Here is a 19,484-nt window from a genome sequence, read left to right on the forward strand (position 1 = left end):
TAAGTTTTGGTAACACCACATTGATACCACATTTTTGGTGTCCCAAATCTCATAATACTCAACTCCAAACACCCAATCTAAAACAATTTCTAACTAAAATTATCAAAAATCAAAATCAACAAAGAAATCTAAATTGGAAAAATAAAAACACGTACATGAGAAAATTCACCTATCTTAAGAAAATATAATCTTAATTTATATGGAAAATGTACAATCATACAAGTCTTTCCGAAAATTCAGGCAGTAGGCGTCGAGCTGAAGGACTTAAATCATTGCCTTGAGGCAATGGATCATCGCACCACCGCTGGTCATATGGAAGTTCCAGTAATGGCGCTTCGAAAAGAAGGACCTTCATCACTTGCCCTGCTTTTGGCCTTCCCTTATTGCTGGGGTTAGTGCACCATAATCCCACCATTAACAAGCATTCCATTTCTTTTTCATCAAACTTCTTATCCAACCTCTCATCTGCTGCATAGAGAAGATTTCCGGCTAGGTACAGCTGCCAAACCCACCTGACAAGCGGCACATGAAGTTCCCCATCCTGGTAAGTCCTCCGTCCACAAGCGATTTCCAAGGCCACAACTCCAAAGCTAAACATGTCTGATTCTTTACTAGCCCTCCCTCCGCTTGCGTACTCTGGTGCCATGTATCCATATGTCCCTACAACTCCTGTTGTCTGAGTCCTGAACCGCGGATCCACGAGCTTCGCAATCCCAAAGTCACCAAGCTTGCTGCTGAAATCGGTGTCCAACAACACGTTAGCTGATTTGATATCCCTGTGAAGGACACACTGCTCTACATCTTCGTGTAGATAATTAAGCGCCGACGCCAAGCCTAACGCTATCTTGTACCGAAAGTCCCATTGCAAGGTTGCTCTACAGCCAAATAAATGTTGGTCGAGGCTGCTGTTAGGCATGTATGCATAAACAAGTAAGCATTCGCCCTGCTCGTGACACCATCCAATGAATTGCACCAGGTTTCTATGTATTAACCGGCTTATTATCTTCACTTCGTTAATGAAGACTTTCTCGTAGTGCTCAGATTCCGCAAAGATTCTCTTCACAGCAACCGTGCAGCCTAGATCTTGTAACATCCCTTTATAAACTTGTCCTGACCCTCCATGGCCTAGCCTTCTATCGTTCCCGAAGCCATTGGTGACCGCAACTAGTTCTTTGTAAGTAAATCGCTTCGGGAAGGCTAGTCTCTCGAGATCCACATTTAAAGGGGGCGTGACATTGAAGGAACTGTTTCTGTTCTTCCTTATCAGTACCACCAACCAAGCACACATTGCCACGCCAAGCATCACAACGAAGGCGGAAACTGCTACAAAAATTATTAGCCTCTTCCTCCCTTGATTTTGTATCCTCCTACCATAGTGCATACTTGAAGTGAATTCCCATGAATTTATAACGTGCCGCTCTGGATATAATCCGGTTGCAGCTGAAAAACCAATTGTGACCTGTTCGGGTAGAACCTCACTCAAGTCGATAGGAAAAGAAAAGGAAGTGTTTGCAAAAGAGGCAGAACTTGGGTCCTCGTCGTATCTCCAGGACACACTAAGGTTCTTGGTGACAGCATTGTAAGTTATCAACACATGAGTGTTCTTCCTAGTTTTGTTGCCGAACTCCCAGACGCGAGTAATAGCTGAGGAGATTTTGTTAACATTGATCCCGACGTGCTGCCCCGGCGGGTCCCATTCCGTGTTAGAGTACGTGTCAAACTCAACCATTACAATTTGGTTTTGGGGTACTCCATATTGAGTGGTGGTGTTGAATAACCCTAGGCCACCGCCGGCTCCGTTAGGAGGGATTGGATAGCCAACAGGAGCAAGGAAAAAGGCAAGTCCGTCGCTCATGTATTGCGTAGTTTTTCGCGTGTCGATCATGAAAGTGAAGTGGGTGCTGAAGTCAACCATTGATCCAGTAGTATAGTCCCATAGATGCAAAGGCTGCGCATACGTACACCGTCCTGCGCGGAAATATTGAGTCATTGTGTTGAGCTCAACCATTCCAAGCGAAGGCGTTGCGTCGCCTTCGTAGATTATGTTTTTGTTGTCATTGTTGAATTGAGATATGGTGAATGAAAGTGGACTTGCCAATTTTGAATGAGCAAAAGGTGACACAAAATTGATGAAGAAGAAAACACAGAAGGTTACCTGACTGCTGCAGATTACAGGCATCGTAAGAAAATAGAGATGTAAAAAGCTATTAGAAAAAATAAAACAAAGACAACTCCTAAGAGAAACGAAAACTTGGAAGCCCCGCAAGAATATAATGAGCAAAAACTGCTGTTGACACAACGCACAAGATTCTCATCAATGAACCACCAAAAAATAGAGAATTAAACCAACAAAACTACACGCTTAGGCAAGTCATACGAAACGATCATTTTCCTCGCATAACGCGAGGTTGCAGATGTTGTAAGATGTTGCATGAGTTGAGAAATATATAAGGACTACTAGAGTTTAAAATTAATTTTTAAGATCTCATTGGCCAGCAATATCGAATATGGGCGATGATAATGATGCATAACTAAAGAAGTATGGCAATCCCTAAGTTAAGAGTGCCAGTTAATACACAAGCTGTTTTGTTAGAGTAGATATGCTGGCTATGAGTTTGGGTGAAGATTTTATGAATGCGAATGGAACTAACAAAGAAACTAGCACGGTTTATTAGGTGGAATCCCTCTTCTAGAAGAGATTTTTCAGCCATCATACGGGATGGTACATTATATGTCGCTATATAAATGGTGGGATATATGTGTTAAAAAGTTAATAATTTAAAAAATAAAATTTCTCATCACTTACATAAAAACATATGATGTACTACCCATATTTCCGTCACAACTAAAAATTTCTCCTCTCCTAGAAGCTTCTTTTAAAACTTAACTTGGATGGTTCAGTGGTGAATTGAAAGGCACCAGCTGGATTCATTATCATAAATGAGGATGGAAATCCAATTGTACTCGGGAATTAAAACTATGCATAATTGCTGAAATTATATTGGACTTCTCTGTTTATTGTCAATTCATTTTGAATTATCATAAATGAGGATGGAAATCCAATTGTACTCGGGAATTAAAACTATGCATAATTGCTGAAATTATATTGGACTTCTCTGTTTATTGTCAATTCATTTTGAATTATCATAAATGAGGATGGAAATCCAATTGTACTCGGGAATTAAAACTATGCATAATTGCTGAAATTATATTGGACTTCTCTGTTTATTGTCAATTCATTTTGAATTATACGCTTACATTTTAATATGGTATTAGGGTAGATTATTGCATGCTCGGCTAACTTCAGAACATCCACGTCTTTAATATACAATAATCAGTTTGTGCCTTATTATTTACGAACTGATTTTTACACACAATTTTTAGTCTATAACTCGGGAAATCTCCTATAACACATTTTCTTTTTCTTTTTATTTATCAAATTGAATAGATTAAACAAAAACGACGGACCAAATTAAAAAAGAAAAAGAAAAGAAAAGAGAGGTGTATGTACTTGTCATTACCGTTAATATAAGTATTAAGAACCAATTTCCCAATACTCTGTGGGCTTAACACGAAGTCCGCATAGATAGATCCGCTCCACTCTAATTCACCGCACCCGAAAAATAAAAGTAAATATAAAAACAAAAAAAATTGAAAGGGCTGCCTCCGCGACCAAACACCTCGGGTACTCCTTCCCTTATTCCGGATTAGGGTTAACTCTTTTGGCAATCACAGATCTTCCCAAGGCGCCAACCAACCCCCTCGGAAATCAGCCCCTCTCTCTCTCTCTCTCTCTCTCTCTTGCGCTCGGTAGAAACATCACAGGTATAAAGCACCGAACTTTTTCACCATCTGCTCAAACCTTTGAATATATATGCTTCTAGCCTTCGTCTCTGTATCAATATCGCACACTTTTTTCTCTGGGTTCTCGAAATTTTAGCTGCCCTATATTAGTATTGGTAGTTTTGGATAGCGGACATTGTCAGTGTAAAAATCCCAATTCGAATTGGGAATTTCACCTTCAACTACTGTGCTGCATTGTCATAAAATGGAAAGAAAAATGAAGCTTTTAAGGTTTGCAGAGATAAAGATTTCAGCTTTCAAGCTTTTGCTCATTTTTTCTTTGTTGGGTTCAATGGATTTTCCAAAAATGTGGCAAATTGATTGTAGATTTCATGAGATTTTTAGCGGTGTAGCCGAAATGCCTCTACGCGGTAGTATGATTCCAACAAAGTTATAACACTTATATTTGTTTTTCATTAATATAAGCGTATCAATCTTGTCGCCCATTCATATTATGACGCGTGGAGTGGTAGTAAGCGTTTCGGGTACACATAAGAATTTCTTGTTGCTTATCTGGTTGAAATTCTGCTGAATGTGCCAATGTTGCCAGTTTGGTTTTAATATATTTAACATTTTCATTAAAAGAAATGGTATCAACTCTGTGTTGTGCTATGTATGTCAGTGTTGATTGGAGGAGGAGGAGGAAATGGGTTGCCAAACTGCGGCAGCGAATAGTGATCGGTCAAGGACGTATTGGACTCCAACGATGGAACGATACTTTATTGATCTTATGTTGGAGCAATTGCATAGAGGAGCTCGTGTTGGCCATACTTTCAACAAGCAGGCCTGGACCGAAATGCTCAGCGTGTTTAATGCACAATTTGGCTCTCATTATGACAAGGATGTCTTGAAAAGCCGGTATACGACTTTGTGGATGCAGTTCAATGATGTGAAAAATATTCTTGGTCAGAATGGGTTTTCTTGGGACGAAAGTCGTCAGATGGTGGTAGCTGATGATTACATATGGGATGCTTACATCAAGGTGCAGTTCTTTCCCTACTCTTGGTTATTTGTAAAACTATCTGTTTTGTTCTGTAACTGTGAAATAACATTTAATGCATGTAGGTTCACCCGGATGCACGGCCTTACAAAACTAAACCGGTGTTGAATTTCAATGAATTATGCCTCATTTATGGCTATACAACTGCTGATGGAAGATACAGTCGATCAAGCCATGACGTAGATTTTGATGATGAAGTTCAAGGAGTAACCACGGGTTTGTATCCTTTCCTTGTCATAAACCTAAGACCAAGGAGTGTACAGTGTACGATTGATGTTTCAGTTTAAGAGACTAGTTTCAGGTGGTTAGTGTTTGGTAGTGTGCTGTTCTTGTGCTTGATGAGCCGATCAGCAAGCATATAGGAGTCATTTTTTGTATCTTGAGAGGAAGTTCTGGGTCAATCTTCAAAATGGTAGACATTGTTACAAGTAGGTGATCTGCTTATTGTTAGTCATAAGATAAGCAAAACAAGTATCGATGGCCTGATCATTGGAATTTTGTAACATGACTGGCTTAACGTGATGATAGTTGGCTTCCAAAAATTACGTATGTTACTACATAAGTTGACTTTTTGCTCTAATGTGACACATTGACTTAAACATTCCTTAATATGTAGGTGATGGAATGGGCAGCCTTGCTCCTTCAAGTAGCGAGCGCCCAAGGACAGAATGGTCACTAGAAATGGACCGGTATTTCGTTGACATTATGCTGGAACAAGTATCAATTGGCAATAAGCCTGATAATGCATTCAACAAACAAGCATGGACAGTTATGCTTGCCAAATTTAATGAAGAATTTGGACCTCAACATAGCTTACGAGTTTTAAGGCATCGATACAAGAAACTGTTGAAGTATTATAGTGATGCAACAATTTTGTTAAGACAGAAGGACTTTTCCTGGGATGAAACGCGACATATGATTGTAGCTGATGATGAGGTTTGGGATGCATATACAAAGGTACACTGATGACAGTTTCATCATTGAGTTATATATTCTTGGTAGGTTTTTCTTTTCTAATTCTTTTTGTTATCAACGACTGATTGATGTAGTTATGATAGGTACACCCTCATGCACGGACATATAAAACAAAAGCCTTGCCAAACTTATTTAGCATGTCCCTGTTATTTGGAACTGAATGCGATCTTGGCACCGACAATCATTTGCATCTACAGAAAAACCTTGATGATACATCACACATCAAAGCTGGTGAGTTACAACTTACGACACGATGGTCATAAAGATAAAGAAATCCCCAGAAAGAGAAATGGGAATCACATACTGTTATTTGTTTCTTTATAGATTATGATATGTTAACCAACGACATATGAAAGTTGCTGAGTTTCCTTATCACCAACAGACAGGCGTTTTTAGAGTTTATCGATCATGAAAAAATTCTTCATTCATTCATTCTTTTTTTTTTTAAGGGAAATGATAAACACGCACCCTTTTTAGGCTCTTACACACCCCTATTTAATAATGGCCTTTGATTCTGTTTGATTTATTCAATCCATGGTTAGAAATAAAAGGGGTGTGTGAGAAGCTAAAAAGGGTGTGTGAAACACATCCCATTTTTTTATAGCTTTTTATATTGTTAAATGACTGATTCGAAAACTTTCTGTCGCATGAAATGTCTGCTTCTTTTTCTTTTCATTTTCTTTCTGGTCTCTAAATCTTGTCAAGAATGAAGGGATTGCTTCAAGTAGATCTTTATTTCTGTAGGGGAAGGAAAGGGGAGCCAGACTCCAAATGTCAGTGAGCGTTCAAGGACATATTGGACACCAATAATGGATCGTTACCTCCTTGAGTTGTTACAAGACCAGGTGCAGAGAGGAAATAAACTAGGACAAACTTTCATAACTCAGGCTTGGAATGACATGGTTGTATCTTTCAATGCACGATTCAAATCTCACCATGATAAAGATGTTTTGAAGAATCGTTTCAAACATTGGCGAAAGCAGTACAATGACATCAAGATTCTTCTTAAGCACGGTGGATTTTCATGGGATGAATCACGAGAAATGGTAACAGCTGAGGATAGTGTTTGGGATGGTTATATTAAGGTAAGCTTCTCCTTCTTGATTAACACAAAAGTTTGTTGGTTTCTTGCTACTTACATATAATCCATGCAGAACCATCCTGATGCTCGATCATATAGAGTTAAAACTATACCAGGCTACAACAAATTGCGTGTTATTTTTGAAGAAGAAACTTATGATGGAAGATACAGTCGTTTGGCGTTCAATTCAGATCCATCTGGTGAATTAGCAGATTTGATGACTGGTATGCTATCATTACTCTCTCATAATAGTCTGATTTTTAAGTAGTGTGCAAGGCAATTTCGAAAAAAAAAAAACAAAAAAAAAACAAGAAGAAAAAGAAGAATAAGTTTTGTATTTGAATGCCACTTCTAGAAGTGTACTTATTGCACTGTGTTTCAAACTCAAAAGACAATTTAAATGATCTTTGCATCCTCGTGTAGGTGCGGAGAAGAATAACACGCCCTACATTCCCGTTGTTCCTTTGCCGATAGATTGGACACCAACAATGGACCGTTATTTTATTGATCTTATGATAGATCAGCTGCATAGTGGGAATAAGATTAATCACACATTCAATGAGCAAGCATGGGCTCAAATGCTTGAATCATTTAATATGAAATTTGGAATTCAGTGTGATATACACGCTCTAGAAGATCGATATGCATGCTTGGTGAAGCAGCATGACTGCATCAGCAGTATTCTCACTCATACTGGATTTATGTGGGATGAAACTCAGCAAATGATAACCGCTGAAGATGACATTTGGGAAGCTTACATTAAGGTACGTAATGCGTTCTGTTGTTTTTATCTTGACAACTTGTTTATGAGTAGAATGAACCGACCAAGGTGTGATGTATGATATGTTTGTAGGAACACCCAGATGCTATCTCCTATAGAAATGCATTCTTAGGTGGTTATAGCGATTTGAGCAAGATTTGTGTAAATAGAGAATTAGACGGAAAATTCAGTGGGCAGGGTGTAGGAATGGAAGCTGGCCCTATTGTGTTTGAAATAGAGATGAATGGAGCATCTGGAGATCTGCAAATGTTAGCCGAGGACGTTGGAATATCTGTTCAACAGAGAAAGCGACCAACTTTGACGCCACCAAACTCAGGACGCTCCAAGAAAGCACAGAAAACAGGCAAGGATACGCAAAAGGCTCCAGCTGAGATGGTAGGCGGGGTTACAAAACTCACAGACAATAAGGAGAAAAATAACCGCACATCAATAGAAAAAGCAATCGATGCACTTCAAGCTTTACCAGGTATGGATGATGAGCTTATGTTGGATGCTTGTGATCTATTAGAAGATGAGAGAAAGGCAAAGACATTCCTGGCCTTGGATGGGACGCTGCGCAAGAAGTGGTTACTGAGGAAGCTCCGTCCGCAGTCATAAGCTTTAGGGTTTTTCGGTGTAACCTTGTTTCACATTCTGGTTAGGGTTCCGGTCGTTTGCACTGTAAATTAACTTAATTATTTTCCCTCAAAGCTTTGAGCGCCAATAACAAATCCGAGTCCAATAACAGAATGACCAAAAGCATTGAGCAACAGCGTATCAGTTGGAAGCCAAGACGAAGCTTTGAACTCGAAACTAAAAGATCATATACATTTCAACAGTTGGGTAACAGAAAACTGTGATCGAACGCGGTAAAATTGAACTTCAAAAAACAAAGGGAAGATTCTGATGGCTTCATTTCCAGATACTAACCACTCTCTCCTGGTGGATTACCAAACCAGTACCAAAGTATGGCATTACAAAAAGCAATGAAGATGTGACACCTTCGAAGCGAAATCGTTATATAATTGCCAAGAAATATAGGTTAACAAGAACTAAATTTCCTGTTACAGGATGTAACCGTAGACATCTGTTTACAGTAACTATCACTAGAAAACACACAACACGTTCTCACCAAATAATTCTTCTTCCAAAGCAGTCTCCAGCTTGACTTCCATCTTGGCCCCAACATCATCTAGAAACACTGCATCACGGTTCCAAAAAAGCGACCCACGGGCCTCAATTTTGGAAACTATCGATTAGATTCCCAACTCTTTTCAAGGAGGAGTGCTTCAGGATAGATAGACTCATTTCATTCTTCTCCTCCGGTCCCTGTCTCTTTCTCTGCTTCTCTCTCTCTCATGGTCATCCCTGTCTCTACTTCCACTTTTCTCACGATCCCGATCCCGGCCTCTCCCCCTATCACCTTCAAAATCACGGGGTCTATCTCTGTCTCTGTCCCGCTGCCTTTCCCGGTCTCTGTCTAAATCATGTTCCCTTTCCCGATCTCTGTTTGATGATCTTTGTACTGGACTATCACCTTGGCTTCCACTGCGGTGCCGCTTTCTTGAAGCATCATGAGTATCGGCATCCCGTCTGTTCCTCTCTGAGGATGTTCTCTCTGAAGAATACATAGGGGGGAAATTATAAGATACAATTCAAGCGTTTAAAATTTAGAAAAGAAAAAAAAAAAAAAGGACAAGAGAAACAGTACTTCAAATGAATGTCACAAATCTCAGCCCAATGTCGTACGTATTAAGTTATTAACTACAGGAGAACTTACTACTCCCAGAAGCATCTTCGCTGGAATCTAATAACCCATATTCTGATTCCAGCCGTTTCCGATGAAATGCAACCTTCCTTTCAATTTCTTCAGGATTTTTTATTCCCCGCTCCTCAAGAGATTCACGATATTCTATCAAAGCAACTTCCAAACGTCTCAACTTTTGCCTGCAGTAAAACAGTCAAGCAAAATGTAAGTACAATTTTGTTAGGTTCCTTAAAGCATTGGCTCCAAACAAATGAAACTGCACATACCTCTGCTCCTCACTAATTCCACTGTCAGGTTGTGCTGGAATGCTTGCATCATTTGCAACCTCCATCTCATCAGCTTTACTGGGACCATCACCAGCATTTTCACTTCCAGAAGATGAGTAGCTTAACCCAAGACCCCGAGCACTCTGCTTTTGCTCATCATCGCTATCATCATCCTCTCGCGCCCATTTAGAAGCTGGTAGAATAGGATCACTCTTCTCTTTCTTGGTAAAAGCTTTTAGTTCAGGCTGCGGAATCGGAAAGGTCTGGGCCAAGGGTAGGGACCCCTTCGCTTGAGACTGTCTCTCATCCTCTGCATAACGATTCCATCCAGACATTTCTACTGGGTCTGGTTCAATATTTGTTTCTCTGCAGCTACTTGAATTTCTGGCTGAACTTGAATGCTTCTGAGCATATTTCAAGTCATCATCTAGTTCGTAGCCCCTTTGTTTTTCTGCTTCTTCAAGACTAAGCAATCGTGCAACCATTGTTTTGCGACCACCAACAAGAGACAATCCATTATGTCTGCAGCGTCTTTCCAACTCAGCTAGGGGAAGACTCAATAACTCCCTCATAGCTGCTCCTTTGCCCATTGCCAGAGCAGCATCTTGATTGGTTTTAATAGCATCACCTGTATCTTCGGAAGTGGTCTTTTTGTCTATTTCAGGTTCATCGCCAGATATGGAGTGAAAGGGGACCACACCAGCGTTCCCAGACCGAAGAAAAGTAGCCCGTAATCCATTCACGTAAGCATCTGAAAAAAGAAACCAGTCCGACCATACTTGCAATACTTTCAGAACTCTTTCCTGAAGATTTTCAAGTAAAGTTCAACAAATGTCAGAAAAAGAAAAAAAAAATATGATGGGCTGTCACTACAGCAGAATGAAACTACCATTATCATACCTTAAGGGCCTCAGCAGTAATCCTTCCTGTTATACTACGATACAAATCATTAAAGCTCTCCATTATGTCTGGTAATGAAGCTTCAAATTTGGTGCGGTATGCAGATGCATTCTTTACAGGAGCACTGCTATTGTGAAGCACATCAGAGACAAGCATAAGTCTTGCTACTTTGGTTGGGATAGGGGTCTCCTTAAGAGTCAAAGACTCTGTAAGAACTTCAACTATCTGCAACACAAAACAGTCTGAGAAATGTGTACACGCAGAACTGCTCTTTCTTTCTTCCTTTTCTTTTCTTTTGATACTCCCCACTGGTTAATAGATCTCTGGTAATATCTGTAAAGTTGAATAAGAAACTGACAAGTGACTCTATTATCTGCATTTACCTCCCCAGCTGCATCAGCATTGTCCAATGCAAACCCCATAGCATCCTTAATCTGACTCCTCTCTAACGTTAATGCACGTAACATATCTTCAAATTCATCCCTCTGTGAATCAGTAAGTGTTCTTTCTGGCTCTACACGCTGCAATATTAATGAAAAGAAAGTTACACCATGAGAAAACATATGAAATAAATTCATCCTGCTAGTGCATGTGACAAGACAGTTACCCTGCTTCTTCCTGCAGCATATGTTGTACCTGCCTCTTTTTCATGTTCTGGGCTTTTTACTATTGGCAGAGGTGGTGGAATCCATCTAGAAAAATATAAAGTAAATATACAGACGGATCAGTATTATGGTCCAATGCACCAACTTACTTCTCACACCTATGGTCTTAAAATAACTCAATCATAGAAAGAGGAAAAAGTAGGTTTGGTTTACCTTCCACTACCAGTAATCATAATGAAAGGTTCTGTTCGCCACCTTTGTAGAGTATCACCCTGCATTCACAACATTAATATAAATCTTCAGTCCCTTAGGCTACAGATATTTTATACTAAGAAGCTTCAAGAAGCAATAGCTAAGATCACTCAGCAACCAGTAACAGACAAGCATAAGTCTTTTTACTGAACTTCCTAGGAATATGATGCGTGTGTGCATACACATAAGACAAAGGATTTACCTGAGCAAACGAATAGAGCCTCCAAACATAGTAAGTATGCTCCTTTGAGCCAAGCTCAAACAAGAAGTTGAAAAGAGGATTCCCTCTACCTCTTTCCATAATAGCTTGTTCAAAGGCACATCCACCATCCAGAACATACAAAGCCATTGTATCAATCACGTGGCGGAGGTGATCATCCTCTGGTGGAACGACCGTTATATCAGGAACATTTGGAGTAAGAACCTATTCGTCAAAAAGATATCCAAAGATTGGCAAGATTGCAATATTGGATAAATAAAAGTAGTGACCACAAAAGAACTAGGTAGTGTACCAGTTCAGAATTCTGACTAGAAACAGAAGTGACAGGTGGGCCTGAGGGACCTGATGGACCAGACAAGATTACAGTGGCACCCTGTCAACAATAAAGAATGTTAGCTCCAACAATCCATCTGAAGCGTCAAGTGATGCTGAGAATGTCAAATCCTTGCTGCCCAAACAATTAGCTAGGATGCTTCAAACTTTAGGAGAAACAAACAGGCAAACAATTTACGGCTGCAAATTAATTTCAAAGCATTTAAGATGAAAATGAAACAAACCTCCTTGCTCCTGATGGCCATATGTCCTGGAGGGGGAGCAGGTAGAGCTTGTGATGGTAGAGCAACAGACTTGCCCCACCCAATCTTCAACTCATACTCATAAACCACCACTCCTGCACAACAATGTTTTTTGTTAATTGGTAATTACTTTACTATCCTTCATTCCCCAGTACACAAAAGTTTATAGGATGAGAAAATAACATCAACTAGCAATTTGTTCTTCAAAGTTAATTTAGTGTGATTAGTATAAACCGAGTAACATGAGATCCAAATAGGATAACTTTATCTTCGCAGAGAGAGCACAGATACATATTTAAAACATCTACCAAGAGGAAGCCTCAATTGTACGGTAACTGGAAGTAACCAACCTTGCATTTCATCCTTCGCCGCCTGACCATCAGCTCTGTTCATGAAAGCTACAAAGCCACAATTTCTTTGGCGCCTTCGCTCCTCTTCTGTCCTAGGCCACATTATTTTCACACTAGCAATAGGCCCAAATCTTCCAAAAGTTCGCAAAAGAAAATTTTCGTCAACCTAGCCATATGAGAAACATATGCTCAGATTGGCAAGTTCTTTGTATCATACGCAAGAGAGTACAAAGTCAAAACAAACCCTACAAAAAAATGGAGAAGAAGAAGCAAACCTTTGGTGACAGATTTCCAACGTATAGATTAGTAGTTTGTGGATCACCATCATCAAATGATCCAAGAAGCTTTCCACTTGGATCAAATTCGTCTGGAAGTTCATCAAAGCGACTGGATGGCTGAAAAGGTATGGCTTAATGAACATATGTTTTTCAAAAGGAACTAGAAAACATATGATGTGCAAGATAAAAGATCTGTATGACACAGCGATAAAGTAAAGACATAAAACAGAAATTTTAATAGGAACCGCTAAATATTAACACTAAACAAAACAAACAAAAAAGATGTAATTCAACAATGCCAAAGTGTATTTGCATGTTTTCATTAAATAAAAAACCTATTCTAATAACGAGGCTCAAATGCTAGAACAACAAAAAAATGCATTGAGAACTGGAAAGTCATTTACCCAACTTAAAACAACCCATGCTAAAGTGAAGATATATCATCCAAATCACCATTCCTACAAAATTCAAAACTAGAATTAATTAGGGAAATACGTACTGTAGAATTCTCCATCTGCCGCCCATCATGGCAATTTTCACGCTCTTGATTTCGCCTCTCCCTCATCTCCTGCTCACGCTTCAACTCTTCCATAAAATGATCGATGTTTCGAGACTTTCCTTTTTCTTTCTCCCTCGGCCTCTCCTCCTCCCTCTACAATGTGTATGAGCAATATTTAGAGTCAATACACAATTCACTCTGATACTATAAATAAAAGCTATTACCTACTGACCTTCTCAGGTTCTTTCCCTTTGGATGCCAAAGGTGGTGGTAAGAAAGACGGAACATACCTGTAGAAGGTAACATAATGGCAAATGTGCTTGTTATCGAAGCTCTTTTCCTGGAAAGTGATTATCAAAATACATAGAATGAAGCATATCAACTGCTCAACCATAGCTCATTCCTAACCAAGCCCCTTCAACCGCTACCTTAGAGGGCCTGTTTGATTCCGCCATTCTCAAACTTTTATGTAAACATGACAAGTAAATTACAGTGCAGAAACATGTTGCCAAATGAGTTCTGAGACGTTTCTTTAGAAAGCAAGCTTAAGACATAAACAAAAACAAAAAACCCGATGAATCTACATCAGCTTTAGTTCAGAAATTATAAATATAAGCCATTGACAACATCAACAGGCTACTGTTTCCCACTGCTTCTATAGAAAAGAAAAGTATTCAAAAGCTCATCCAAACCGGTCCAAAACTTAGTTGTTTCTACGAGATAATGTAGTAATTCCAGGTGACCACTAGATTTTCTCACTTAGAATGAAGTATAAACGGTTTTTAAACCTAACTTTTGGTATTGTTATTGATTTGGACAACATTACACTGCAACTCATGAGTCGGAATAAGCTATATGACTACTGACTATGTCACAAAAAGGTTCATAAAACATTTACGCACAGAACACGTTACAGAACTGACAATGTTTCATATCAACCTAGCATTTGTGCGAGTTTAAATCCAACTACAGAACTTCCACTATATGACACTACCCTCGAGTTCAGTACAATATGCATAAAAAATGCACATGTAGAAGTATACACTTACTTAAAACATTCAAGAAACCCAAAGATTTCCAACGCATTCAATAAACTAGGAATGAATAGCAAGCTCACAATACATTTTACCAAAAGAAATGGAATTAAAAGAGAAAATGAGTAAACATTAGGGTTGATTTATTTGAAATTGATTGTTGAATAATCGTCATTCTTCACTTTTCTATTTAGAACACTTACAACTTCACAACACAAAATCCATCCAAGGATATCAAATCATCACCATAAAAATTCTCCTAGTTATGATGCCTTATCGAAGAGTATTGCAGCATGGCTAATCAAAAGCATTTCTTTACCTACTCCCCTTCTTTGGAACAGATACCCCATCTTTGGACTTTTCACCTGCGATCCGCGAATGAATAAAAAGGTCCATACTTTTATTAATGTGTTCTGATAATAATGGAAAGCTATTTTACTTATCCATATTGTGCAATGGCATAATATGAAAACAAAGCACTAAGAACTGAAACTTTCAGAACTTAAACAGAAAGCAGTACATAGTTCTCCAGCTATACTAACCTTTGGAATCCGGCTTCACCTTCTCATTGGGATTGATTGTTCCTCCTCTAACAAAGGCCTTCGACCCAGGTGCGTTATCCCCTTGAAATGACTCCACAAACTCCGCATATAACCGAGCTGTTTCATCCTCCGCTCTCTGAAACGAAAATCGAAAAGAACAAAACAATAATTTGTCAGTAAACCTCTTTTCCACAAAAGCCAAGCCAACAAGCTCAATGAGGTTAATAATCAATGGCGGCAGCTGCACCTTTTTCTTTGCCTCTTCCTCCTCCCTGTGCTTCTGGAACGGAGTCTTCTTCCGGGTAATTGAGAACGAACTCATTTTGCATCAGCTTCTGCAAATCAGTTCGACAAAACGCATCAAAACTCAATAACTTCAACGTCAATTCACAAAGTATAAAAACTACGAACCCAAATTTGCATAAAAAACGAAATTCCAAACCATGAGAGATTACCAAGTTCAAAATTTCTAATTTATTTAGCTCAATCGTCGGAAATCAAATCTGCTTACCGGGAGAGTGTGTGAAGGTTGAAGCTTTAATTCCCGCAAGGCCCTAACCCGACTGGTCCGATTGCAAATCCGCCCTCTCTTTCTGCAAAGCCGAGAACCGCGGAGGACGACGACTGTGAAACGCAGTGGGCGATCAGAAATTCAGAAAGCGGCTCCGCGAAAGCCCTAATCGTAAATTTGGGCACTACTGATTTTTTTACTGTAAAAACCAAGTGGATTGCACTATTTAGTATTATTTGCCTTTTGGAGATATTCAATTAATTTGGGTCTCAAATACATTAAAATCCTTTAGTCTATCGTTATTAGAATTATGGAATATACTTTCAAATTAAAAAATTGAAATAGATTTTAATTTAAAAAATATTATTTGATGGCACAATTACAAAGTTATATTAAATCTAAAATTAAAATTTTTGTTTTTGTTTTTTTTGAGCAAAAGATATTATCTACGCTAATGGGGAGAAGGTGGGATTAGTCTCACAATGGGCTAGCAATACTGTGGTTTAAATTCTCTTTTGACTAAAATCGAACCTAAGACCTCTTACGTAAAGATGAATACCACTAGACCGTAGTACTAATTGGCAAAATTAAAATTTTTGTTAATCAAGGTCTTATTGCACTAAATCAAAACTCTTTTCGAATTTTAGACATCTTTCCCGTTATGGAATGAAATGTCACAAAAACAATCAAATGAAACACCTTCATATTTGGTTGTATTGGTACTAATTGCGAGAATAATTTCTCATATGGTTTTGCTTTTGGGAAAGAGAAACAAAATTTCTCTTCGAAGTGTTAGAAGAGATCTTGAGTTTGAATTTTTTATTGATAAAAACCAACATGTAATTTAGTAGTTTTGATTGAATCTCTAACCACACTAGTTTTCATTAAAACCGCAACACAACGTTCACGGTTCACCCCTTTAGACGTACTTTTGGGTATCTCCTCTGCTTTGAAGTTTAAATGGTACAAGATTCTGATATCACAGTCAAAGGTTTATGAAACAAAGAAGAATTGCTCCGGAATCGAAGCCGACAACAAACGTTGGTTTTCATTTGAAACTTGGGCAAAGCCACCTTATAATTTTGAAGATATGTGCACAGGTAGAAAGGTTACAACACCCGAATAAACACAGACCGGATGAAAGCCCGGATAGTCTGAAATTATACACTTAATAGCTAATTCCCTTAATATTTGATTCAAGTCTGAAGTCTGCTACAGATAAATCTGCAGCATCACTTTTGTCAATGCGCCAGTTTTTGCAGATGTCGAAGTGTCCGTTGTTTAATCCACTGTCGGTCATAGGGGAGATATGCCTGAATCGAATGATCATATCTGCAAACCAAAACCAGACCGAAAGGTATCAGTTTCCCACCCCAATAGACATCACAAACAAAAACTTGAAATGGGAAAGTTAAAAGAACTGCAGATGATCGGGAACCATTCTAACTCAAAATTTGAACATCGTTGACATAATTCTACAAAAAAAATAGTTCAGTGACAAGCTATACATAGTTTGGTGCCTATTTGTGTGTGAGTTTTGTTGAGAGAGAGAGAGAGAGAGATACACTAAAGCACTCATGTCAGCAAGGCCATCAATGAAATTGTAGAGATCTCCGATGTCATAAGAGATATCTCTAATTGCTGGATTTAACTCCCTCAGCTTCCTCTCATACAGTCCACATATACCTATACACACAACAGCATAACTTCTAGTCAATGCAATAAAAAACAATGCCGGTTATAACCACATTATTTCTTGGGAGCACTCCAACCCTTTTTCACCCTGAAGTATCCAACTGTGAACCAAGAGGGTTAAAAAACTCTCAAGAAACATATATGTACAGAAAAAAGAAGAGGGGCAGAGCGAAGAAACATGTTTTCTCTCAATGAAGTGGAAGTTTAATATGTCACCCAAACTATCATGTTTCACCAAACACAAGGTACATTAATCATAACACATGTCATATAGTAGCGTTCTCACAACTTATAAACTCCAAGCCTAACTAAAATAAGTATCCCCGACAACTGTACACTCCATCAAACTGGAGAGATGCCACTACAGGGAAATTTTCCTGCAGAAGGTTATGCATTTCACTATCCGTTCAGGTACCCCCATGTGAGTTTTACAAGCTCCAAATCAGTGGATCATCACTAGGATTCTGGATAAAGTTGGCATTTATATCTAATTAGGCATACTAATATTTCATTCAAGTACTCCATGCAGGTCAACAACTCTCACATTGACGAGCAAGGGAGCCAAATACTCAATATCGGTTACTTATCACATCCTTCATTTTCTAAGAAAAACGTACTTATTCACCTAATAGGTGAAAGTAAACTATTTTCTCCCTCTGGAATCAGCTATGCCTTTCAGTTTCTTTCAAGAATAAGCAGTTCACGGGCACTTTTTTTTTCTTATACACAAGAATTCCTTTTACGACATATGAAGTGGTCCATAGTACCAAAGACCAAATAAACTTTGGAGCCGAAAGAATGCTGAACGATAACAATGATAGTGTAACAACAACAATTTTTATAAATAAATAAAACGTAATCACAACAACCATAAATAAAACATACCATCCATTGCTTGACTTATTGAATCATAGTCCATAAAGGTTCTACTTGCTTTGTTGTGAGAAGTTTGCATTAGAATGATCGTGTGCTTGTTCGCCTACATGACGAAAAAAGTACAATTTAGTCAGCATTCCAACACGACAGGTTCATATTATGAAAGCACGAAAAGTACTTCAATCTCAAAACATCGAAATTATCATGGAAACAGAGCATTATAGACACAATAGCTGTATTATACTGTAAATCTTGACAACAAAGTTCAACAGCAAAACTCACATTCACGTAACCTTTTGAAAAACCCACAAACCAGAACCCTAGCCGTCTGTTTGGTTCCCCATAAAACAGAAAAAAGGAAAGAAAACCCAACAAATATAAATTAAAACAGAAAAAAGGAAAGAAAACCCAACAAATATAAATTAAAACAGAAAAAAAAATTAAATTTCTAAGCCTAATATGCTCTGGTACTCTATAATAATGTCAAGCCCAGCAGAAAAATCCCTTCCAAGTAAGCTTAAACAGAAGAAAAAAAAATCTAGATTCTCAGCTTCCATAATTCCAAGATCCAATTTTACAGAACAAAACCATAATTTTGCATAAATTAATAAATAGTACGAATTGCAGAGGGAAAAAGGAGAAAATACATAACTACAGACAAAAGCAAATAAATTCATGGGAGAAAAAGAAAGTAGATTACCATGTGAGAGCTGACAGTGACGACCCAAAAGTTTGCAGCAAAATTAGGGTTGCGTAGAGAAGACGAGACAGCCGGAGGAAGAGAGGGAGTGAGACAGTTGAAGACGAAGACTTTGAGCAGGGCCACTAGGTACGGGACATGCAGAGTTGAGGGTAAAGTAGACAATTATGATCTTTGGTTGTGGAGGTCTTTCGATGGAGAACCCAGACCGTTGGATTTGTATACTTTTTTCTTGGGTTGTTGTATGTAGTCGTGGAAAGTAGGGAATAAAGGAAAAACCGAAAGACTGGAATGCTTTTTTGGAAAAGAAGAAAAAGACTGGAATGTTTATCCAAAATGGTTGAAAATCACCGTTAAATTAAGAATATTTTTATCACGTCAATCGTTTATTTGAGTGGTAGTTTCTTCAATTTAATAACGATTTTTCACAAGAATCAAAATGATAAAAAAAATTTGTCACATCATCTCTCTTTTTGAGTGGTGATTTCTTCAATTTAACAGAAATTTTTCATAAAGACCAAAATAATTGACAATGATAATTCTTCTATTGATTTTAAATCTCAAAAATCAAAGTAAAAAATTATGACAATCTCATAAACTAATTTGACCAAAAAGACTTTTTGCCGTAACGCAAGGAAGACTTTGGGGCCAACGCAAGTCAATGGGAGAACGAGGATCGTGACTTGTGAACATAGAGCTGATCAGAGTAATTTCTCGTAATTAAGCTAATTCACTGACAGTCGTTGGACAGATT

The 19,484-nt window shown here is 38.4% G+C and overlaps 3 protein-coding genes and 1 pseudogene across 8 annotated transcripts; 1 reads left to right on the top strand and 3 right to left on the bottom strand.

Moving 5' to 3' along the window:
* Positions 1 to 214: 214 nt before the first annotated feature.
* Positions 215 to 2,005, bottom strand: LOC137749377 (L-type lectin-domain containing receptor kinase IX.1 pseudogene; annotated as a pseudogene).
* Positions 2,006 to 3,631: 1,626 nt separating this feature from the next.
* On the top strand, positions 3,632 to 8,390 carry LOC137730191 (Myb/SANT-like DNA-binding domain protein). 3 transcript variants are annotated; one of them, XM_068469251.2, is made up of 9 exons: positions 3,632 to 3,825; positions 4,466 to 4,825; positions 4,909 to 5,059; positions 5,460 to 5,800; positions 5,902 to 6,049; positions 6,563 to 6,903; positions 6,973 to 7,123; positions 7,323 to 7,663; positions 7,753 to 8,390. In XM_068469251.2, the coding sequence occupies exons 2-9, from the start codon at positions 4,490 to 4,492 to the stop codon at positions 8,275 to 8,277; spliced, it is 2,334 nt and encodes a 777-aa protein (XP_068325352.2). In that variant the 5' UTR covers positions 3,632 to 3,825; positions 4,466 to 4,489; the 3' UTR covers positions 8,278 to 8,390. The 3 variants fall into 3 exon arrangements, with proteins under 3 accessions (XP_068325352.2, XP_088541252.1, XP_088541253.1); XM_088685126.1 differs by lacking the exon at positions 3,632 to 3,825 and adding an exon at positions 3,830 to 4,074; XM_088685127.1 differs by lacking the exons at positions 3,632 to 3,825; positions 4,466 to 4,825; positions 4,909 to 5,059 and adding an exon at positions 5,272 to 5,389.
* A 144-nt stretch (positions 8,391 to 8,534) lies between these two features.
* Positions 8,535 to 15,730, bottom strand: LOC137730180 (protein RRC1). 4 transcript variants are annotated; one of them, XM_068469242.2, is made up of 18 exons: positions 15,460 to 15,710; positions 15,196 to 15,283; positions 14,949 to 15,084; positions 14,726 to 14,771; positions 13,605 to 13,662; positions 13,373 to 13,525; positions 12,871 to 12,990; positions 12,596 to 12,761; positions 12,228 to 12,340; positions 11,963 to 12,043; positions 11,653 to 11,874; positions 11,412 to 11,470; positions 11,201 to 11,285; positions 10,977 to 11,114; positions 10,594 to 10,818; positions 9,694 to 10,496; positions 9,440 to 9,606; positions 8,535 to 9,277 (listed from the first exon to the last, which is right to left on the bottom strand). In XM_068469242.2, the coding sequence occupies exons 2-18, from the start codon at positions 15,268 to 15,270 to the stop codon at positions 8,964 to 8,966; spliced, it is 2,961 nt and encodes a 986-aa protein (XP_068325343.2). In that variant the 5' UTR covers positions 15,271 to 15,283; positions 15,460 to 15,710; the 3' UTR covers positions 8,535 to 8,963. The 4 variants fall into 4 exon arrangements, with proteins under 4 accessions (XP_068325343.2, XP_088541249.1, XP_088541251.1 ...); XM_088685123.1 differs by having other exon boundaries at positions 14,726 to 14,819; positions 15,460 to 15,678; XM_088685124.1 differs by having other exon boundaries at positions 9,138 to 9,277; positions 9,371 to 9,606; positions 14,726 to 14,819; positions 15,460 to 15,678.
* A 774-nt stretch (positions 15,731 to 16,504) lies between these two features.
* LOC148691021 (enhancer of rudimentary homolog) lies at positions 16,505 to 19,050 on the bottom strand. The gene is made up of 4 exons (XM_088685092.1): positions 18,731 to 19,050; positions 18,040 to 18,133; positions 17,025 to 17,145; positions 16,505 to 16,791 (listed from the first exon to the last, which is right to left on the bottom strand). The coding sequence occupies exons 1-4, from the start codon at positions 18,731 to 18,733 to the stop codon at positions 16,701 to 16,703; spliced, it is 309 nt and encodes a 102-aa protein (XP_088541218.1). The 5' UTR covers positions 18,734 to 19,050; the 3' UTR covers positions 16,505 to 16,700.
* Between the last annotated feature and the right edge of the window lie 434 nt (positions 19,051 to 19,484).

The sequence above is a fragment of the Pyrus communis genome, chromosome 15 (assembly GCF_041283825.1).
Source record: "Pyrus communis isolate YQ-2024b chromosome 15, ASM4128382v1, whole genome shotgun sequence".
NCBI classification, from domain to species: Eukaryota; Viridiplantae; Streptophyta; class Magnoliopsida; order Rosales; family Rosaceae; genus Pyrus; species Pyrus communis.

Bases quoted from the DNA above. Each gene is read 5' to 3' on its own strand.
- LOC137730191 (XM_068469251.2), top strand. From the start codon at position 4,490: ATGGGTTGCCAAACTGCGGCAGCGAATAGTGATCGGTCAAGGACGTAT. The intron at 5,060-5,459 runs GTTTGTATCCTT...CTTAATATGTAG, and splicing joins AGTTCAAGGAGTAACCACGG to GTGATGGAATGGGCAGCCTT. The intron at 7,664-7,752 runs GTACGTAATGCG...ATATGTTTGTAG, and splicing joins TTTGGGAAGCTTACATTAAG to GAACACCCAGATGCTATCTC.
- LOC137730180 (XM_088685123.1), bottom strand. From the start codon at position 15,270: ATGAGTTCGTTCTCAATTACCCGGAAGAAGACTCCGTTCCAGAAGCAC. The intron at 11,875-11,962 runs GTACACTACCTA...TTTGACGAATAG, and splicing joins CTAGTCAGAATTCTGAACTG to GTTCTTACTCCAAATGTTCC. The intron at 11,115-11,200 runs GTAACTGTCTTG...TTAATATTGCAG, and splicing joins ATGCTGCAGGAAGAAGCAGG to CGTGTAGAGCCAGAAAGAAC.
- LOC148691021 (XM_088685092.1), bottom strand. The intron at 17,146-18,039 runs GTATGTTTTATT...TTGTGTGTATAG, and splicing joins AATAAGTCAAGCAATGGATG to GTATATGTGGACTGTATGAG. The intron at 16,792-17,024 runs GTATCTCTCTCT...TTTGGTTTGCAG, and splicing joins GCTGACATGAGTGCTTTAGT to ATATGATCATTCGATTCAGG.